Source organism: Myxocyprinus asiaticus, chromosome 7 (genome assembly GCF_019703515.2).
Source record: "Myxocyprinus asiaticus isolate MX2 ecotype Aquarium Trade chromosome 7, UBuf_Myxa_2, whole genome shotgun sequence".
NCBI classification, from domain to species: Eukaryota; Metazoa; Chordata; class Actinopteri; order Cypriniformes; family Catostomidae; genus Myxocyprinus; species Myxocyprinus asiaticus.
In genome coordinates, this window is record NC_059350.1 from 20228585 (window position 1) to 20247606 (window position 19022).

General features: G+C 38.2%; 1 protein-coding gene across 6 annotated transcripts; it reads right to left on the reverse strand.

Moving 5' to 3' along the window:
- Nucleotides 1-6008: 6008 nt before the first annotated feature.
- On the reverse strand, nucleotides 6009-18609 carry mmaa (metabolism of cobalamin associated A). Of its 6 annotated transcripts, XM_051702972.1 has the most exons (8): nucleotides 18426-18609; nucleotides 16414-16833; nucleotides 16114-16236; nucleotides 10080-10250; nucleotides 8981-9066; nucleotides 8584-8733; nucleotides 7707-7900; nucleotides 6724-6871 (listed from the first exon to the last, which is right to left on the reverse strand). In XM_051702972.1, the coding sequence occupies exons 2-7, from the start codon at nucleotides 16805-16807 to the stop codon at nucleotides 7721-7723; spliced, it is 1104 nt and encodes a 367-aa protein (XP_051558932.1). In that variant the 5' UTR covers nucleotides 16808-16833; nucleotides 18426-18609; the 3' UTR covers nucleotides 6724-6871; nucleotides 7707-7720. The 6 variants fall into 6 exon arrangements, with proteins under 6 accessions (XP_051558928.1, XP_051558927.1, XP_051558926.1 ...); XM_051702968.1 differs by lacking the exon at nucleotides 7707-7900 and having other exon boundaries at nucleotides 6009-6871; nucleotides 18435-18609; XM_051702967.1 differs by lacking the exon at nucleotides 7707-7900 and having other exon boundaries at nucleotides 6010-6871; nucleotides 18439-18609.
- Nucleotides 18610-19022: the final 413 nt, after the last annotated feature.

Genomic DNA, 19022 nt, shown 5'->3' on the forward strand with positions numbered 1-19022 from the left:
CAATAGACAGTTTGCCGCAAAGATTTGCATGTGAAAATAATCAGTGGCGAATTTGTGGCAAGTTTGTGGCAGATATGCCATAAACTCTTGATTTTTGTAAGGGAATTCAAAAGACCCCATCCTTAAATCTCTGTTATATTATTATCCCTAGATATAGTTTGGGGATTTTTTTTTTTTTTTTTTTTTTTTTTTTTTTTTTATGGTAAATTTTATTGGCCCTCTGGCAAAAATCGTAAGTCCAATTGCTATGAAATGTAATAGCATGCGTCTTTTTAACAAGCCACACAATTTGAGTTACTACTATTGTTAATAGGAGGATGTGGCCGTGTGGGATGAGTTACATGCCAAAGTTTTAATATGAGCAATACTTATAGTGATACTTCTATATAGGGTAGAAAAGTCAGGGTGGAAACGCATCTTCCCAGGGGCAACATGTAGTTAAAGTTTACCATATCATCCTGACCCCAGTAAAATTGCTAAGGATTGCTTCTTCTGCTGGTCACGAGGAGGGAAAAGGATGGCACACTGCTCTTGATGTCTCTTTTCTTTTGTCTTAACACTAGCCTGAAAGCCGCTGGCTTCTTTGACAGGTGTGCTGCCACGTTCCTGTCTTTTGTTTAAATTTTAAACTTCTGTAAATCTAAGATGCTATTACAGTGCACTCTAGAGGGACTGTTGGTCTCACAGACAGCCAGCAGCAGAATTCACTTTGGCTGGCAAGCGAACAATAAGACTCAGGATTACAAAGGATTGAGTTTATAGGCCTAAGGAGAATGTGTCTGCCATCTCGAGACACTCCATTACCATCAAGAACACAAGCCATGCTGAGTTAGTGCTTGAGGGTAGGCAGAAAGAAAAGCTATGCAGAACTGGCCGGGAAAATACTTGTATTTGAAGAGGGTGATTTTGACATCAACATTTTGGAGGCAATAGTATAACCAGTGGGGCCGTGGCCTGATCAAATCCGGATTTTGGGACAGAGACCAGATGGAATTCATTCACATAAAACAATATTTGTAATAAGTTTCTTTGGCATTAACAAAGCTTTCCCCTCTATAGGCATGCCAATTTTTTTGCACAAGGTAAAATGTAGATACATTGCTTAATTCTGCCACCGTGCTAAACATCTTAAAGAATGATACTGTAATTTACACATGTGGCCATAGGGATTACAAAACACTTGTCGCAACAGGGCTGAAATCACTTCAGTTGCAGTTTAATTGAATGGTCTGCCACTCTCGTCCAAGTATGCCAACAGGAGTTTGTACTGCCCCCTCCTACACATCCAGTCTAGTCCCATTAGTTTGTCACTCAAAAGATCATTTTGCAGTTCAAGTCCAGCCCCGAAGGAAATGCTTACACACTTATCAGTCACTAGAGAGATGACGAGGCATCCAGCCGAGTTGTCATAGACATGTGAGTGTTGATGTAAGGGAGACAAACGCAGCAGGGAGAGATTGTCACCAGTGAAACCACAAAGAACTTGCATTATACAGTACAGTAGGTGGGCTAAGGTTACATTTCTTTTAAATGGGGCCCAAATACAGGCCTGTTATTCACTATTTTATTTGAATGCTACCATTATCTCAGCATGTCTGGCTGTGAATGCTTTCACAACTCTGATTCAACAAAAAAAATGTGACTATGATTTAGTTGTTGACTGCTGTAACCTCCTAAGTTTACCTTGGTGTCCTGTGCTTACACAAAAGCAATCCCTCTAAATGTTAAACGTGTGTGTGAAGCACTGTTTAGGCTGCAAGGGTTTAACATGATAGCATGGATTGAAGAATGTTTTCTCCAGACAAACCACAGTTTTGGACTGCGACTAGAGCCCAGACACTCTGATCTAACAAATCTCTACTTACAGAGAAAGGCCAAGAGCTACTATTTGTGATTGATGGAGAGGGGCGGCCCTTAGGTCTTTGGAGTTCATCAGTATTCACAAAGCATTCCAGTATGAGTCATAAGACATAATGACTAGAAAGCATGTGCACAGTAGGCAGAGTGATCTGTACACGCACAGCTTGCAGGACACTAACAATGAGAAGTCGTATGAACTCGGGACTCTGGAAAAAGAACATGTTCAACATGGCATATTCTCAGAGTTTGTAAATCTTGGTTGTGGTAGAACATCAGGACAGGAATCAACAGGGTTGGAATAATAGTCAGAAGAATGTGGCAAGGTGATGACACTATTGTGGGCTGAGACTACCAGCAGTGGGATGCAGAGAGGGGCTTATTTACATAATGGACTAAGATCTCTCCAGGCCTATGGTTCCATCTAGTGTCAGTCTGAGAGTACATCAACTACTGAAAAAATACTACTGTGTGAGCAATTAGGTAATATCAGAAAGATCATGAATTGCCTGGAGGAAATGGCAAGCTCTGGTTGATTTTGCTAGGGAAAAAATTACTCTTGAGACTAATCAGAGGTGCATGACTGCATTGTGATGATTATCATTGTCATATTTATTTTTATTTCTTTCTTCTCAGGGAAACATTCAATGCCTTGACCAGACACAAAATTCTTTACATTATGTATGACTTATGTTAAAATATATATTAATGGGTGTTTCTTCAGGCAACATCACAGGGGTTGATTTGTATTTAAACAGATTATTATTATTTTTTATCCCCTTATCTCCCAATTTGGAATGCCAAATTCTTAGTAGCTCCTGGTGGTGGTGCGGTCACTCACCTCAATCCGGGTGGCGGAGGACAAGTCTCAGTTACCTCCGCTTCTGAGACAGTCAATCCGTGCATCTTATCACATGGCTGGTTGTGCATGACACCATGGAGACTCACAGCATGTGGAGGCTCATGCTATTCTCCGCATTCCACGCACAACTTACCACGCACACCATTGAGAGCGAGAACCCCTAATCACGACCATGAGGAGGTTACCCCATGTGACTCTACCCTCCTTAGCAACCGGGCTAATTTGGTTGCTTAGCAGACCTGGCTGGAGTCACTCAGCACACCCTGGACTCGAACTCGCGACTCCAGGGGTGGTAGTCAGTGTCAAAACTTGCTGAGCTACCCAGGCCCCCTAAAACAAACAGATTTTAACTTTTTCTTTTTGTTTTATGGAGGTCTTACTAAGACTGAATTGAAACTTTTTACCATGCCTTCATCATTTAGATTTGGTACTTTATAAAAACCTTTTATAGATGTTACTGTTATAGCCTTCTCCCAGTCCCAGACTTTCAAAATTAAACCAATTATAAACCATTTTAATATTTATTGTATGAAAAAGATTTCTATCAATTTTTTGAAAAAATTACAATTGTCCCACAATTGTGGCATCATTTTCATCATATCAAATAATTCTGCCCCTTATAAAGTTTTTTTTTTTTTTTTTTTTTTCCAAAAGTTAGTGTACTTGTTTACCAAGTCAACAAAAGTGTCATTAAAGAGCATGCTTGAGACGTAGTCTAAGTGATGTTTGAAAAAAAGAAAATTCAAGTTATATATCACGTGCTTGGCGTAATTTCCAATCAAGCTGTAATTTTTCTGTAAAAATATGCAAAAAGTGTGAAAATATTATTTAATTGTGTGTATTTAAAGGGAAAGTTCACCCAAGAATGAAAATTCTCTCATCATTTACTCAACCTCATTCCATTCCAGATGTGTATGACTTTCTTTCTTCTGCTGAACACAAACCAAGATTTTTAGAAAAATATCTCAGTTCTGTAGGTCCATACAGTGCAAGTGGATGGTGGCCTTTGAACTACTCACATAAAGGCAGCATAAAAGTAATCCATACAACTCCAGTGGTTAAATCCATGCCTTCAAAATCAATATGATATAGTTGTGGGTGAGAAACAGATCAATGGTTGAGTTCGGAATGGCATACTACCATACTATTTCTGCCATAGACACATTTTGCAGTACACTTCCACATTTTTGTTGTGTTCTTGAGGATTTGCATTCTTCGTGCATATTGCCACCTACTGGGCAGGGAGGAGAATTTCTTGAAAAAATGACTTAAATACTGATCACCCACACCTATCATATCGCTTCTGAAAACATAGATTTAACCACTGGAGTCCTATGGATTACTTTTATGCTGCCTTCATAAGCTTTTTGGACCTTCAAAAGGTCTGGTCACCATTCACTTGCATTGTATGGACCTACAGAGCTGAGATATTCTTATAAAAATCTTTGTTTGTGTTCAGCAGAAGAAAGTAAGTCATACACATTTGGGATGGCACGAGGGTGAGTAAATGATGAGAGTATTTTATTTTTTGGGTGAACTATCCCTTTAAGATACACAGAATGTTAGCTTTGAAATAAGCCTGCAATTTAATTTTTAAAAAAAACGTTGAAAAAAAAAAAAGTTATTTCCACCCCGGAATACTATTAAATACAAGGCAGAATTTAGGATGCCTGAAATGACACTGTGGTGGGAATTTTCATGACTTTTAGAACAAAATGACAAAAAAAAAAAAAAACCCCACACAAACAAAGAAATACAGTGCATCCGGAAAGTATTCACAGCACTTCACTTTTTCCACATTTTGTTATGTTACAGCCTTATTCCAAAATGGATTAAATTCATTATTTTCCTCAAAATTCTACAAACAATACCCCAGAATGACAACGTGAAAGAAGTTTGTTTGAAATCTTTGCAAAAAAAAAAAAAAAAAAAAAAAAAAAAAACCAACAACCCACACACACGTACATAAGTTTTCACAGCCTTTGCTCAATACTTTGTTGAAGCACCTTTGGCACCAATTACAGCCTCAAGTCTTTTTGAGTATGATGCTACAAGCTTGGTACACTATTTTTGGGCAGTTTCTCCCATTCTTCTTTGCAGGACCTCTCAAGCTCCATCAGGTTGGATGGGGAGCGTCAGTGCACAGCCATTTTCAGATCTCTCCAGAGATGTTAAATCGGGTTCAAGTCTGGGCTCTGGCTGGGCCACTCAAGGACATTCACAGAGTTGTCCCAGAGCCACTCCTTTGTTATCTTGGCTGTGTGCTTAGGGTCGTTGTCCTGTTGGAAGACGAACCTTTGCCCCAGTCTGAGGTCCAGAGCGCTCTGGAGCAGGTTTTCATCAAGGATGTCTCTGTACCTTGCTGCATTCATCTTTCCCTCGATCCTGACTAGTCTCCCAGTTCCTGCCGCTGAAAAACATCCCCACAGCATGATGCTGCCACCACCATGCTTCACTGTAGGGATGGTATTGGCCAGGTGATGAGCGGTGCTTGGTTTCCTCCAGACATGACGCTTGCCATTCAGGCCAAAGAGTTCAATCTTTGTTTCTCATGGTCTGAGAGTCCTTCAGGTGCCTTTTGGCAAACTCCAGGCGGGCTGTCATGTGCCTTTTACTGAGGAGTGGCTTCTGTCTGGCCACTCTACCATACAGGCCTGATTGGTGGAGTGCTGCAGAGATGGTTGTTCTTCTGGAAGGTTCTCCTCTCTCCACAGAGGAATACTGGAGCTCTGTCAGAGTGACCATCGGGTTCTTGGTCACCTCCCTGACTAAGGCCCTTCTCCCCCGATCGCTCAGTTTGGCCAGGCGGCCAGCTCTAGGAAGAGTCCTGGTGGTTCCAAACTTCTTCCATTTACGGATGATGGAGGCCACTGTGCTCATTGGGACCTTCAGTGCTGCAGACATTTTTCTGTACCCTTCCCCAGATCTGTGCCTCGACACAATCCTGTCTCAAAGGTCTACAGACAATTCCTTGGACTTCATGGCTTGGTTTGTGCTCTGACATGCACTGTTAACTGTGGGACCTTATATAGACAGGTGTGTGCCTTTCCAAATCATGTCCAATCAACTGAATTTACCACAGGTGGACTCCAATCAAGTTGTAGAAACATCTCAAGGATGATCAGTGGAAACAGGATGCACCTGAGCTCAATTTTGAGTGTCATGGCAAAGGCTGTGAATACTTATGTACATGTGATTTGTTTTTTGTTTTTTTGTTTTTTTATTAAAGATTTTATTTTATTTAAAGATTTAAAATAAACTTCTTTCACATTGTCATTCTGGGGTATTGTTTGTAGAATTTTGAGGAAAATAATGAATTTAATCCATTCTGGAATAAGGCTGTAACATAACAAAATGTGGAAAAAGTGAAGCGCTGTGAATACTTTCCGGATGCACTGTATCTCCTATAAAAATTGAAAGTGTGAAAAATGTTTTAACAAGGCTGTACTTTCTATAAGTGCATAGTGCTAAAAGTGCCCAAAGTTGAAGATACACACAAATATAGGAAAATAAAGGAAAGGTAGAAGTTAATTTACAGTAAATCTTTTATCTAAAAATCATCTTATTATAGATATTAAACAAGCATTTACAGGCAATAATTATGCATTTGATTGTTGTGTGATTAACTGCATTTTTACAAAGGTCACAAGGTGTGATATTCAGTTCCTTTTCTTTTAATACAGTTTCACTCACTTTGCAAAATAATACAACAACAATATACAACAGTTATGTCACCTATAATGACTATTAAATGCCATTAAAGCTTTTAAAATCTGTTAAAATCAGATAAGATACAATAATAAGAAATCAAAGCTGATAAGACTCAATCTTCCTAATGTTTTTAAGCCCTCCATGGAACGGTTTCCATCACTGAGTGGTGAAGGCTTTAAGGAGGAGGTCAGCAGCAAGGCCAGGTGAGATATCACCACACGTGACCCGTCGTTCCAGCTCCGGGAGTGCAGAACGCACAGCTGGATGCTCCTGGAAGTGACGTACAGAATTCTCCTGGATCAGATTCCATAACCACACCTTCTGCTGAGCTTGCCGTCGGGCTTGGAGCTCCCCACTGCTCAGCATCACATCCCGGAACTGTAGCATGGTATCCCACAGCTCAGGCACACCCTGTCCCGTCTGAGAGGATAAGCGAACCACCTAACCAGACACAAGGATGAGAAAGAGGATCATAAAGAGAAAAAGTGTAATATGAAATGTGTTAGAGTAGATTTGGATGAGGGGCAGGGAAGACAGAAGAGGTGTACAATGTGGAACTATAGGCTTCAACAACATTATTAAAAGGGCTAGTCCACTCAACAATACTCACCCAAGTGTTGTTCAAAACCCATTTGGCACTATTTCTTTCATGGAAAACAAAAGGAGATGTTAGCCTCAGTCACCATTCACTTTCATTGCATTTTTTTCAATACAATGAAAGTGAATTGTGACTGAGGCTGTCATTTTGCTTAACATCTTACATTTACATTTATGCATTTGGCTGACGCTTTTATCCAAAGCGACTTACAGTGCCCTGATTACAGGGACAATCCCCCTGGAGCAACCTGGAGTTAAGTGCCTTGCTCAAGGACACAATGGTGGTGGCTATGGGGATTGAACCAACAACCTTCCGCTTACCAGTTCAGTGCTTTAGTCCACTACACCATAAACAAATTCATATGGTTTTTGAACAACAGGAGGGTGAACGATGACAGATTTATTATTTTTGGCTGAACTAGCCCATAACTATTCACATAATTTCCTTCTGATTTTAGCGGTAGCTTATAGATAGTCTTAGGGTTGGGGTGAGGAATAGGGTCAAGACTGAAATAGTGACCTTTTTGACTGTGTAGAAAGATAAGAATAACAAAAAGCAGAGGGATAAATGAACATAATGGAAGCTGGCAGTTGCTTCACATAAAGCAGCCTGAAATGTAAAGGATGAATGGTTCGCCCACACATATCACACCATCCTCAGTATCAATGAAAGACCTACACACTGGAAAGTCTTCAGGGAGGGGAAAAGAAATCAATATGACCATCGCATCCTCCAGTCAAAGGGATGGAGCTCAGAAACCATGCTGCTGGGAGAAGACAAAGGCTGTAGCGTCTCTCACCCATGTTGGTGGCCTCTAACCAGCGAAATGCATGAGGCAGCTTTTGGCCATTCAAAAGCGGGCAGAAGTAATACTGGGGTTGATGGGACAAAGAGGGAAGATATGACAGTGCAGAGTAGTAGGGCATTTTTCAATGACTACACTGACTACTCAGCACACACCTCTTATGCAGTGTGACTGAAGATACATAAAATGTTTTTTAACATTCTTGATCAATTCTTACATGAGAGAAAAGTAGATTCAAAGGGAAAAGTGTTACAAAACAGTTAACTTTAGGACAGGGCTTTAAAGCGATAGTTCACCTAAAAATGTAAATTCTCTCATCATTTACTCTCCCACATGCCATCCCAAAAGTGTATGACTTTCTTTCTTCTGCATTACACAAACAAAGATTTTTAGAAGAATATCTCAGCTCTGTAGACACATTTGTGTTCAGCAGAAGAAAAAAAGTCATACACATCTGGGATGGCATGAGGGTGAGTAAATGAGAGAATTTTCATTTTTGGGTGAACTATTCTTTTAACATATTTTTGCAGTTTGTTTTTTAAAAAAATAAAAAAAAACATTTCAATATAATTTCCTTTAAACAAGGCTGATCCTGGCAATGACGGTCATATTACATTATAGTAAATACAAAAATTAGGTACACACTTTAGGTAAATCCAGCTCATAATGAATATTAGAATTGATTGCTTTTTGCTTTTAGTGTATGTGAAAAAATGGGAGTGTACAGGATAATTATAAAATTAAACGCACCTTTGGTTTCCAGATGTTGGACTTCTTTCGAAGCAACTTTAGGGCACTTGTATACTCTGCCTGAATCCTCCGCGCTGGAACAACCAAATCGCCATCGGATTTTGTAACTACAACCAGGTCTGCCATCTCAATAATGCCTCTTTTGATTCCCTTTATGAAAATACAATTTAAGCCACTCATTAACACTGTGTACAATTACAAAAGTGATATCTTCTGTTTTTATTTCATTGAATTTCAATGAAGCAAGTTGTCTTGAGGAATGCTGTATATTTATTATATGATGATATAAAATATGAAATAAAACATTCTACTTTTTCCAAAAAGGATGCAAGTAGTTCAGTGTCAAAAGACTACCAAAAGCTTCAGATGATATTCTATGGCAAAAAGGTCTGTTTACCTGTAGTTCATCACCCCCTGCTGGTGGAATCAGCAGCACAAACATATCCACCATGTCAGCCACAGCAAACTCAGACTGACCAACACCTGTACAGAGATATAATGCACAGATAGGACTCACAGAACATTTCCTCTGAACATGTAATTGGAGCACAATCTTTTTGGTACAAATAAAAAGGTAGAGTTTTTTGCTCATGCTAAACATTTCAAAATTGACAACACAATTAAACTCTACGCCTCAGGCCACACCCACACTAATCCATGGTCCTTTGAAAACTGGGTTTTCAGCTTCCCAAAGTGTGCGGTAATGGAGAGTGTTTTCGAAGCCCTCTGTTTTCTCTGGAGAAAAACGCAGTTCCAGTGCGGATGTGAGGCGTTAAAGGAATAGTTCTTCCAAAAGTGAAAATTCTCTCATCATATACTCACCCTCATGAATCCCAGATGTGTACAGGGGCGGACTGGCCATAGGGAGAACCAGGACCCCTCCCCCCCACTATTTTTAGAAGAATATCTTAGCTCTGTTGGTCCTTACAATGCAAGTAAACTGTGGCCAGAACTTTGAAGCTCCAAAAAACACATAAAGGCAGAACAAAAGTAATATATTTGACTCCAGTGATTAAATCCATATCTTCAGAAGCGATATGACAGAAACAGATCAATATTTAAGTCCTTTTTACAATAAATCTCCACTTTCACATTCTTCTTTTGTTCTTGGAGATTTACATTATTTGTGCATATCACCACCTACTGGGCAGGGAAGAGAATTTATAGTAAAAAAGGACTTAAATATTGATCTGTTTCTCAACCACACCTGTCATATTGCTTCTGAAGATATAGATGTAAACACTGGAGTCTTAATGATTACTTTTATGCTGCCTTTATGTATTTTTTGGACCTTCAAAGTTCTGGCCACAATTGCATTGTATTGTATGGACCTACAGAGCTGAGATATTCATCTAAAAATCTTTGTTTGTGTTCAGCAGAAGAAAGAAAGTCACATATCTGGGAATTTTCATTTTTGGGTGAAGAATCCCTTTAATGTAGTGAAATTTTGCATTTTTACAAAGCAAAATATTTATTTAAAAACTAAAAAGACTTACCCACGGTTTCAACTAACACAATGTCATAGCCTGCACCCTCACAGAGGACTATGGCTTCATTGGTGGTTCTCGTCACACCACCGAGGGTTCCTGAGGTTGGAGATGGTCTGATGTAAGCATTCATGTCCCTAGAGAGCTCTGTCATTCGTGTTTTGTCCCCCATCAGTGAACCTGAACACAAAGTTATAACCAAATTGTAAAAAAGTTTAATGTCTTCTCAGACCAAGTCCACACTAATACATTTTCGTTTGAAAACGCATTGATTTAGCTATGTTTACGCCTCTCATCCACGCCGGAACTGGATTCGAGACTTTAGAAAACGCTCTCCATAACTGTATACTCTGGAAAACAATGACATAAGAAACTTAAAAAAATAAAATAATTTAGTGTGGATTAGTGTGGATGTGGCCTTACAATGTGTTTTTTAAGTTCATTTATATGTGAAAAGCTACAGAACCCACAAATAGTCCAAGTATATTTTCTTACATTTAAGGTGAATGAATTCTAAATGAAACTTATTTTATTTTTATCACTCTTAAAATGGGTCATTATATTATAACATTACTTCTGCAGGTCCAGTAAATGCATGACAAACTAAGTGTATTGACAGAATACAGGTAATACACAAGATGAGAATCTAGACAAGAAACTCGTTTATGAAATTCGAGTTATGTAATCGATTTGGATTCCACAAATATATTTGTCACACAGTTATAAAGTTTACCACGAGTGTTGAATTTAATGCATGAACTAATATACAAATCAGTTATAATTAAGCAACTATATTACTGAAGCAGCATAATTTTGTATGAAATGAACAGGCTAGTGCTGAAAATAAACAACTAAGTAACCGCTAATCTCGCATAGCCACAATGTTGGCTTGTACAGTATGTGAAAATGAACATTGTAGCTGTTTGCAGCACTTTGCCGTGCGGTTCCTTTAAACATGCTTTGAAAACGTAAAGCGCTCTGTGTTCCCTGTATTTACACTTTAGCATATTTCCAAATATATTTACATTGCCTATATTTGAGAATGTATTTGAGACGCATATGGAACAAGCGCAACAGAAATCATAGACGTTGTATTTTTGCTTCGCTATACGCAATGCATAATTAAAATGAATAAAAACCGACTGAATACTGTTCACAGGACTCTAGACTGTCATTTAAAGGGTTAACTTCTGACTTCCTTGAAGCGCTCCTACAGACGCAACACCAACAAAAGTGCATCTAGTAAGAAATCTCTTTTTTTGGGGGGGCAAGAACTGCCTGTTCAATAACAAACCAGGGAGGGGCTCTCTCAGGTAGAAGTGACCAATGAGCCAAATGTCTGAGACTGAACGCATAGTAATAAAACAATATCTTGGGTAGGCCTAGCCCTCCTTTGTCAATCGGCCTATGTAACTTATTAAAATGCAATCTGGGACATTTCCCATTCCAAATGAAGGACTTCACTATGTTATCAAATTGCTTGAAATAAGAGAGGGGGAAATCTACAGGGAGAGATTGTAGCAGGTAGTTCAATTTTGGAATACATTTTAATAACATTAACCTTCCCAATCATTGATAAATGTAATGAAGCCCACCTTCCCACATCGCTCGAAAATCTTTCTATTAAAGGGTCAAAATTAACACTAACTAAATCAGACAAATTTGCTGGGAATAAAATCTCCAAATACTTAATGCCCTGTTGGGGCCATTGGAAGGCGCCTGGCTGGAAAGCCGTTACTGGACACTACGCTGTCAGAGCCAAAGCTTTGAATTTAGACCAATTAACTTTGTATCCTGAGAACTTGGAAAAGGAATGAATAATTCTGTGGAGGCAAGGCATAGATCTAGTAGGTTCAGAGACAAATAATAAAATATCATCTGCGTAAAGCAGAAGCTTATGCGCCACACCTCCCACCACCACCCCTGGAAAATCATCCTCCCCCTTTATCACGGCTGCTAATGGTTCCAGGGCATGATAGAACAATAAAGGGGAAAGAGGGCAGCCCTGCTGAGTGCCCCCCTATCCAGAGTCAAATAATCGGAAATTAATCCATTTGTTTGTACCGCTGCTACAGGGTGTCTATAAAGTAACTTAATCCAACCAATAAATGTACTCCCGAACCCATACATTTCCAAAATCTTAAAAAGATAATCCCATTCTACCATATCAAATGCCTTTTCGGTGTCAAGTGAGATGGCAGCGACCGGAGATTGATCATTCGCTACTGACCACATGATATTGATGAGATGCCTGATGTTATTAGAAGAGCTACGGCCCCGAATAAACCCCACCCGATCTATATGTATAAGAGATGTCATAACCTTACTTAATCGATTAGCCAAAATTTTTGACAATATTTTTACATCTAGTTGGATCAGGGAGATTGGACGGTAACTTTTACACTCGCTTGGATCTTTGTCCTTTTTAAGAATCAGACTCATCCGGGCTTGTGTCATGGTTGGAGGAAGCTTTCCATTCTTTAATGATTCAGTATAAACTTCTAACAAAAGTGGAGGCAGTTCTGTAGCATAGGATCTAAACAATTCTGCGGCAAAACCATCTGTCCCCGGAGCCTTGCCAGTAGGTAGGGACTTAATTACCTTGTCAAGCTCCTCCAAGGTTATCTCAGAATCAAGAATTTTTTTTTTGCTCAATCGTCAGTTTAGGAAGATCTAATGGTTCTACAAAGTTTCTAATATCTTCATCAGTAGAAGAAGACGTGGTACTATAAAGATCAAGATAGAATTCTTTAAAGGCATTATTAATATCAATGGCTGAGGTAAAAATTTCACCACCAGCAGATTTCACTGAGGGAATGATAGAAAGAGACTCTCTCTGCTTTATATATCTAGCCAAAAGCTTCCCTGCTTTGTCACCCTACTCAAAGTATGACTGTCTTGCCCTGAATAACCAAAACTCCACTTTCCGTGACAAAATAGTATTATATCTATATTTATATAGGCCATAAGCTGACAGACAGCGCTTCAGCTCTGCCTCTGCACTTTTAATATTCTCTTCCAACTCCACGAGTTCTTGTGCTTTGGATTTTTTGATGAATGAAGCATACTGTATGATCCGACCCCTAAGAACCGCCTTAACTGCCTCCCAAGCCATGCCCACAGAGGATACTGAGGACCAGTTGGTCTCCATATAAACATTGATTTCAGACTTTAACATTTGTTGGAAATCAAGATTTTGCAAAAAAGACACATTAAGGTGCCAACTATATGATTTCTTATTCTCTGTATATGGCAACACCTCTAAACTCACCAGGGCATGATCTGAGACTAAGATATTTCCAATTGAGCAATCAATCAACAACAGATGAAATGAGGGATTTGGATATATATATTAAAAAAAATCTATTATAGAATAAATCTTATGGACTGATAAAAAAAATGTATAGTCCCTACCAGATGGGTTCAAAAGTCTCCAAATATCCATAAGACCAAGATTTTTACACATCCTGTGAAGCGTCAATTTTGCTCTAGGGGGTTTACACACTTTTGCTTCACTATGATCAAGGACTGAGTCCATCAAAAGATTAAAGTCTCCTCCCAATATTACATCATGAGGGGTGCCAGCGGTTTGCAGCATCCCTTCAAGATCTATAAAAAAGCCCTAATCATCAGCGTTAAGTGCGTAAATGTTATCCAAAATCAACCTTTGCCCTTGAATTTTAGCTAAAACAACAATGACTCTCCCTAATTTATCTTTAGTCTGTTTGAGACATTTGAATTGTAGATGTTTATTAATCAATATAATGACTCCCTTGCTCTTACTTGAGCAAGCACTAAAAAAAACATGTCCACCCCATATCTTCCCAAATTTTTCAGCTTCCTGCGGGGAGAGATGTGTTTCTTGAAGAAACACTATATCATATTTCTTAAGTTTAAGAAAAGTAATAACCTTCCTTCTTTTTATGGGGTGCCCCAACCCATTTACATTCCATGTGGAGAGAGATAGTACACTCATTAACATTTGACATTTTGATATAGTAGAAAAAATAAATTGTGTCAAAAACAACATTTTACAGACCACATTCCCCATTAATGCAACAATCAAACCCCGAACTTCCCCCCGAACAAAACAAACAGAAAAAAGAAAAAGGTGCGCATTAACCCCACGCACGAAAGCGCCAACCGGCGACAATCCCTTTAAACTCAAAAGGTCCATGAACGGCCACAAGCACCCACGACAACTTTGCCATCTGATTGCTCAATTTTGCCTCACAAATTTGTGAGTCAAAATTACATAACAGAAAATACTTTGTAAAATAAACCCCAGCCAATAGGAAGAATGAACACAAAGAACATGTAGATTCATTCACAGAACTGTCTCAAAGGTGTGATCTTCCACAAAACAAATTCCAGCTCATATAAACCGTTCAGATTCCTTGGACAGACAAACGAATATTCAGTGAGCCGGCTGTTATGAGTTCAGCGGATGATGTAATCATTCCAATGTCCCATAAAAATACTCAACAAAACAAACTCCAGCCAGCAGGAGGAATAAGCACGAAGAACGAACAGATTCATCCACAGCTGTTCCAAAGGAGTGTTTTTCAGTAGAACAAGCTCCAGCTGCTAGGTGGAACCAATACAAAAACCAATAATTTGTTTTGCCTCAAAGAGCAAATGTGTAACTGGATGTATCAAATTTCACCAGATTATAACATGAAAATAATTAAAAATTTAGCAAAGTGCGCAGAGCTCGTCGCTCACACGTCTGCTTCTTGCATGGCGTCACGTGACCCGGCCAGTAAGAAATCTCTTTAAATGTTTTCACTGAAACCTGTTTGGTTGTAAAGAGGAGAGACTCTAGTTTAGTTTGATATGCCGCATTAAAAATCTGTTCATTTTTCATACGTCAGCACCCTGATAAACATATGTCCACATATGTGGAAACACATACCACATTTCCTCAAAAGTAGAAAAAACTAACACATCTGTGGGTCATTTCACTTCATTTTAATATACATTTTGTTATATTTTATTTAGTTATCACTATGCAATACGATTCTATTCATTTTCACATTGAGAATAAATGGGTTCATCCAAAAGCTGAAAAATGTTGTTTTCAGAGGCTTTATATGGAGTTAGGATGAAAATAAGGTGCATTTCAATCTGTCTGAGACCAGTGAAGGCAGACAGCACTCTGGAGGTTAAGTCATTCACTTAATAGGGAGCATCCTATAGCTTTCTATGTAGCTTAGTGCATTAAATCCTAAAATCCCACCAAAAGTTCAGTTTCAGGCTGCAGATGTTGTTTAGACCACTCAACATGTTTGGCAGACATGGTACAATTGTAATCAGTACATAGATTACTTTAGATTATTTTAGCATGGTTGGCAGTGATTGGATGATGCTTATAATTAGAATTATTTATTCAGCTTTACAGAAAATCAGCTGTAATGACTGTAACGTCTCAAAAACATGAATAACAACACTTCTGGAAACAAACAATTTGATGAAAAAAAAAAATCAGACTTTCTATAGCTTAGTGTTATTTCAAATTTCACAATGTAGTCCCACTGTCCACATATGTGGATATAAAATAAAAAATAAAAATAAAAATCGGAAAATGTGTAGAGAGTCAACGTACAGCATGAAAAACCTACAGAATAAAGTTACACTCAAGGATATCCAATTTACATTGACACTACGTGCCTCAAACAAAACTTTGAATATATTTAAAAGATCTGATGTCACTAACCTTGCAAACTTTGTCAAATCCAGTGAATATTTTATCCTCCTAACCGATCAACCTGGAATCTTGTGAACATGACATTGTTTCAAGGCAGACTGATAAAATGTCCTGTGTGCTTTTACTCACCAAAGTTCCATCAAACCAGACAATCAGTTTACCGCTTACTAGATCGAGGCAACGTTTTCAAGTTATGTGTGCAATATGCATCAGATGGTTAGTGCATGGACAGTGGCCAAATTGAGTGCAGATTACTTATTAAGTCAAGTACTGAGATAAAACTGGCACTGTCGCCTTCAGGCACAGAAACCTTCCCACATTTGTGTGTCTGCTCACCTCCAGTTGTGCATGAGGAAGGATCCACAGCCAGTACAGACACTTTATGCCCTCGTCCTGTCAGCATTTTCCCAACGACCTCAATGAATGAAGACTTTCCGGCACCAGGGGGACCAGACAGTCCTGAAGTCACATGTACAGAGAGGTGACAGATGATATGAAGTACCTGACACACTTTGATTTCCACCTCTAAACTATTTTCAGATTCAAAAGTATATCTATTTCCTCTGGGTTAAGGATGTTCATGCAAACAGCTACACGGGTTAGCCTCAATTCTATTGTACACATCACCTTACTGACCCACTCTGAAGGCCACTGGTTTTCCACCATTTCTTCTCTCCTGCTCCTGACGGATGGCCAGCACTCTTTGAAGCAGAACCTGGGCTAACTCCTTCTTCCTGGGATGCTGGGTTTCTACAAGGGTTATAGACTCAGCAAGAGCTGCTCTTTGGCCCCCGATAAGTCCATCATAAAGCTTGTTCAGTAGTTTTTTCTCCCTGTCAGTCAAGTCTGAAACATGATGGCTTGTGGCAGCCTCTACAGAAACACCTCTTCTCTGTTGGAGGGTGCAGAGGGAGGCACAGCACTGTTTTACAGCAGGCTTACAAAGGGAATGTCTTAATGCTGTTGTGGTGTGTATAGGAGAGAGAGAAGCAACACAATGCAGAATTGGTAAAAACCCCTTCGGACCCATCTTCCTTCTGTAAAGTAGAACTAATTCTGCAATGGAGAAGAATATCTACTTTAAAAGCATCCACACGAGTAAACCTTGGCACAGTGAGGTACACACAGAAAGTGCAAAAACACCAGTGTCATAAAATTGGAATCTTTAACACACAATGTGCTTGATTAAGTGGTAAATAAACACAATTTATTTATTTATTGGATCTATTCAGTATTTTTAACCTGAAGTGCAATGAAAAGTCTTTAGATATCACATTAGATGTTTCACAAAAACATATGTCTTAAGCAATTATTTTATATCTTCTCCTTTAGTGTGTCAATAGGAAATATAAATTTTAGATTTCCAAACATTCCTTTTGCAGATAGAAGTAGAACAAGGAGTCCTGCAACATATGGTATAGGCCTCACAGTGAAACAATTTTGTTTTAAATTATTACTAATATTTGAAAAACCTTTGTTCAAATCAAAGTCAGGTGGTGTGACTAACATGCAGGTAGCCATTTTGTAAAAAATAAAAATAATCTATAAAACAAAAATAATTTTGAGTCATCCCCCAAAAATCGAGGTTACAGTGAGGCACTTACAATTAAGTTGAATGGGGCCAATTGTTGGAGGGTTTAAATGCCAAAATGTGAAGCTTATAATTTTATAAAAGCACTTTTCTGTTAAAACACAGCTGTAAAGTTGTTTAAATCATCATTTTAGGGTTTGTTGACATTACATCATCATGGCAACAAAGTTGAAAATTGGCTGTAACTTCAGAAAAGGTTAGTAAGTGATTTTATCACAATTAAATCATGTTAACACATATTTTGTTTATGTCTTTTGGCTATACTTTTGAAACAGCGAGTATTTTAACGTTTACGTTCCAGCCCCATTCACTTTGATTGTAAGTGTCTCACTGGAACCCAAATTTTTGCTTTTTTTAAAGAAAAGGAGTCAAAATTAATTTTTGTGGTAATCAACACTATGCCACAAATGCTGTCGATTGAGCTTAACTTGCATTGAACCCGGAATATTCCTTTAATGTTTAAGCTGTGTACATTCACATATATTCAAGGAGCAAGGAAAGCATTTTAATGGCATTTAATTGATGGTTACACCTTTTACACTTTTTAAATCATTAAACAATTGTTTTTTTTTGTTTTTGTTTTTTGTAGAAAATGCTATAATTGTTTTTTCAAAAATGTATGAAACCAACATGAACAGATTTTTTTTTTTTTTTTACGAACTTGATAGGCTACATGTGTGTTAAACTAGGGTTTTTAAAAACTTAAAGACCCAGCCCCTTTAAAACAAAATCGCCGTAGTAACCACAGTCTCTGAACAAATATCAGTAATAACAGTAATTGTTAGGCTTCAACAATATAACTTTGGTAATTAGTTTTGGTATTAGCCAACACTGACTTAATAGATGACAGAAACATTCGGAAAGCTTCTTACAGAACAATGCTTTAAAGAGATGCAATATAACTTCATTATGGTTTTACAACAAACACTGTAGCAACTAGCGTATTTTTGTTTGATACTATAGTTACCATTGTACATTTTTGAAAGGGGCAGCTGTTAACAACAACATGAAACCTGTTAAAGATCAATGAATCAGACAAAATAAGTCAACTGACAACCTTGATTACCAACTTCAAACTGTGGCCTTATTACGACTTTTGAATCCGTCTCCTTATGCACCACTTCCTCTTCTGTATATAAGCTGAAGCTCAGGCTCTGTCTTCACTCGGGAAGAAGGTTTAATGAGAGAAATCTTTACTGATGTCTCGCATGGGTTTACTGTGTTCAGCTATGACATTATCACTGCTGCTGAAGTCAGCTAAAAGAAGGACTCACATAGTTTTTAAAATAAAAGCCCCGTTCTTCAAAATTAAAGCCCTTATTTGGGAACAAAATTACATGCTGTGTTACAGAAAATAATGAGCAATACATTGACGTAAGAGACTGTAGAAATACCACAGTTTAAAAAAACAGTATTTTAATATAATTATTTTGTGAGCTTTTATTATGGGACGATTTTCAAACAGTTTAAGAAATAATTTTAAATACAACTTTGTACTTTTTAAAACATAAAACAATTGTATTTTTTTTTTAATTGTCTTATTTGAAAATTATTATCATATTTCAGCAGTGAGAATATACTGTACATCTTGGTTTTGCAGTAGGCCTTCGATATCAGTAAAGTATGAAATAATTCCAAGGGTCAGCACTAGTTA

Bases quoted from the DNA above. Each gene is read 5' to 3' on its own strand.
- mmaa (XM_051702968.1), bottom strand. From the start codon at position 16,807: ATGGGTCCGAAGGGGTTTTTACCAATTCTGCATTGTGTTGCTTCTCTC. The intron at 8,734-8,980 runs GTAAACAGACCT...ATTTTCATAAAG, and splicing joins CAGGGGGTGATGAACTACAG to GGAATCAAAAGAGGCATTAT. The intron at 6,872-8,583 runs GTGCGTTTAATT...GTGTCTGGTTAG, and splicing joins CCAACATCTGGAAACCAAAG to GTGGTTCGCTTATCCTCTCA.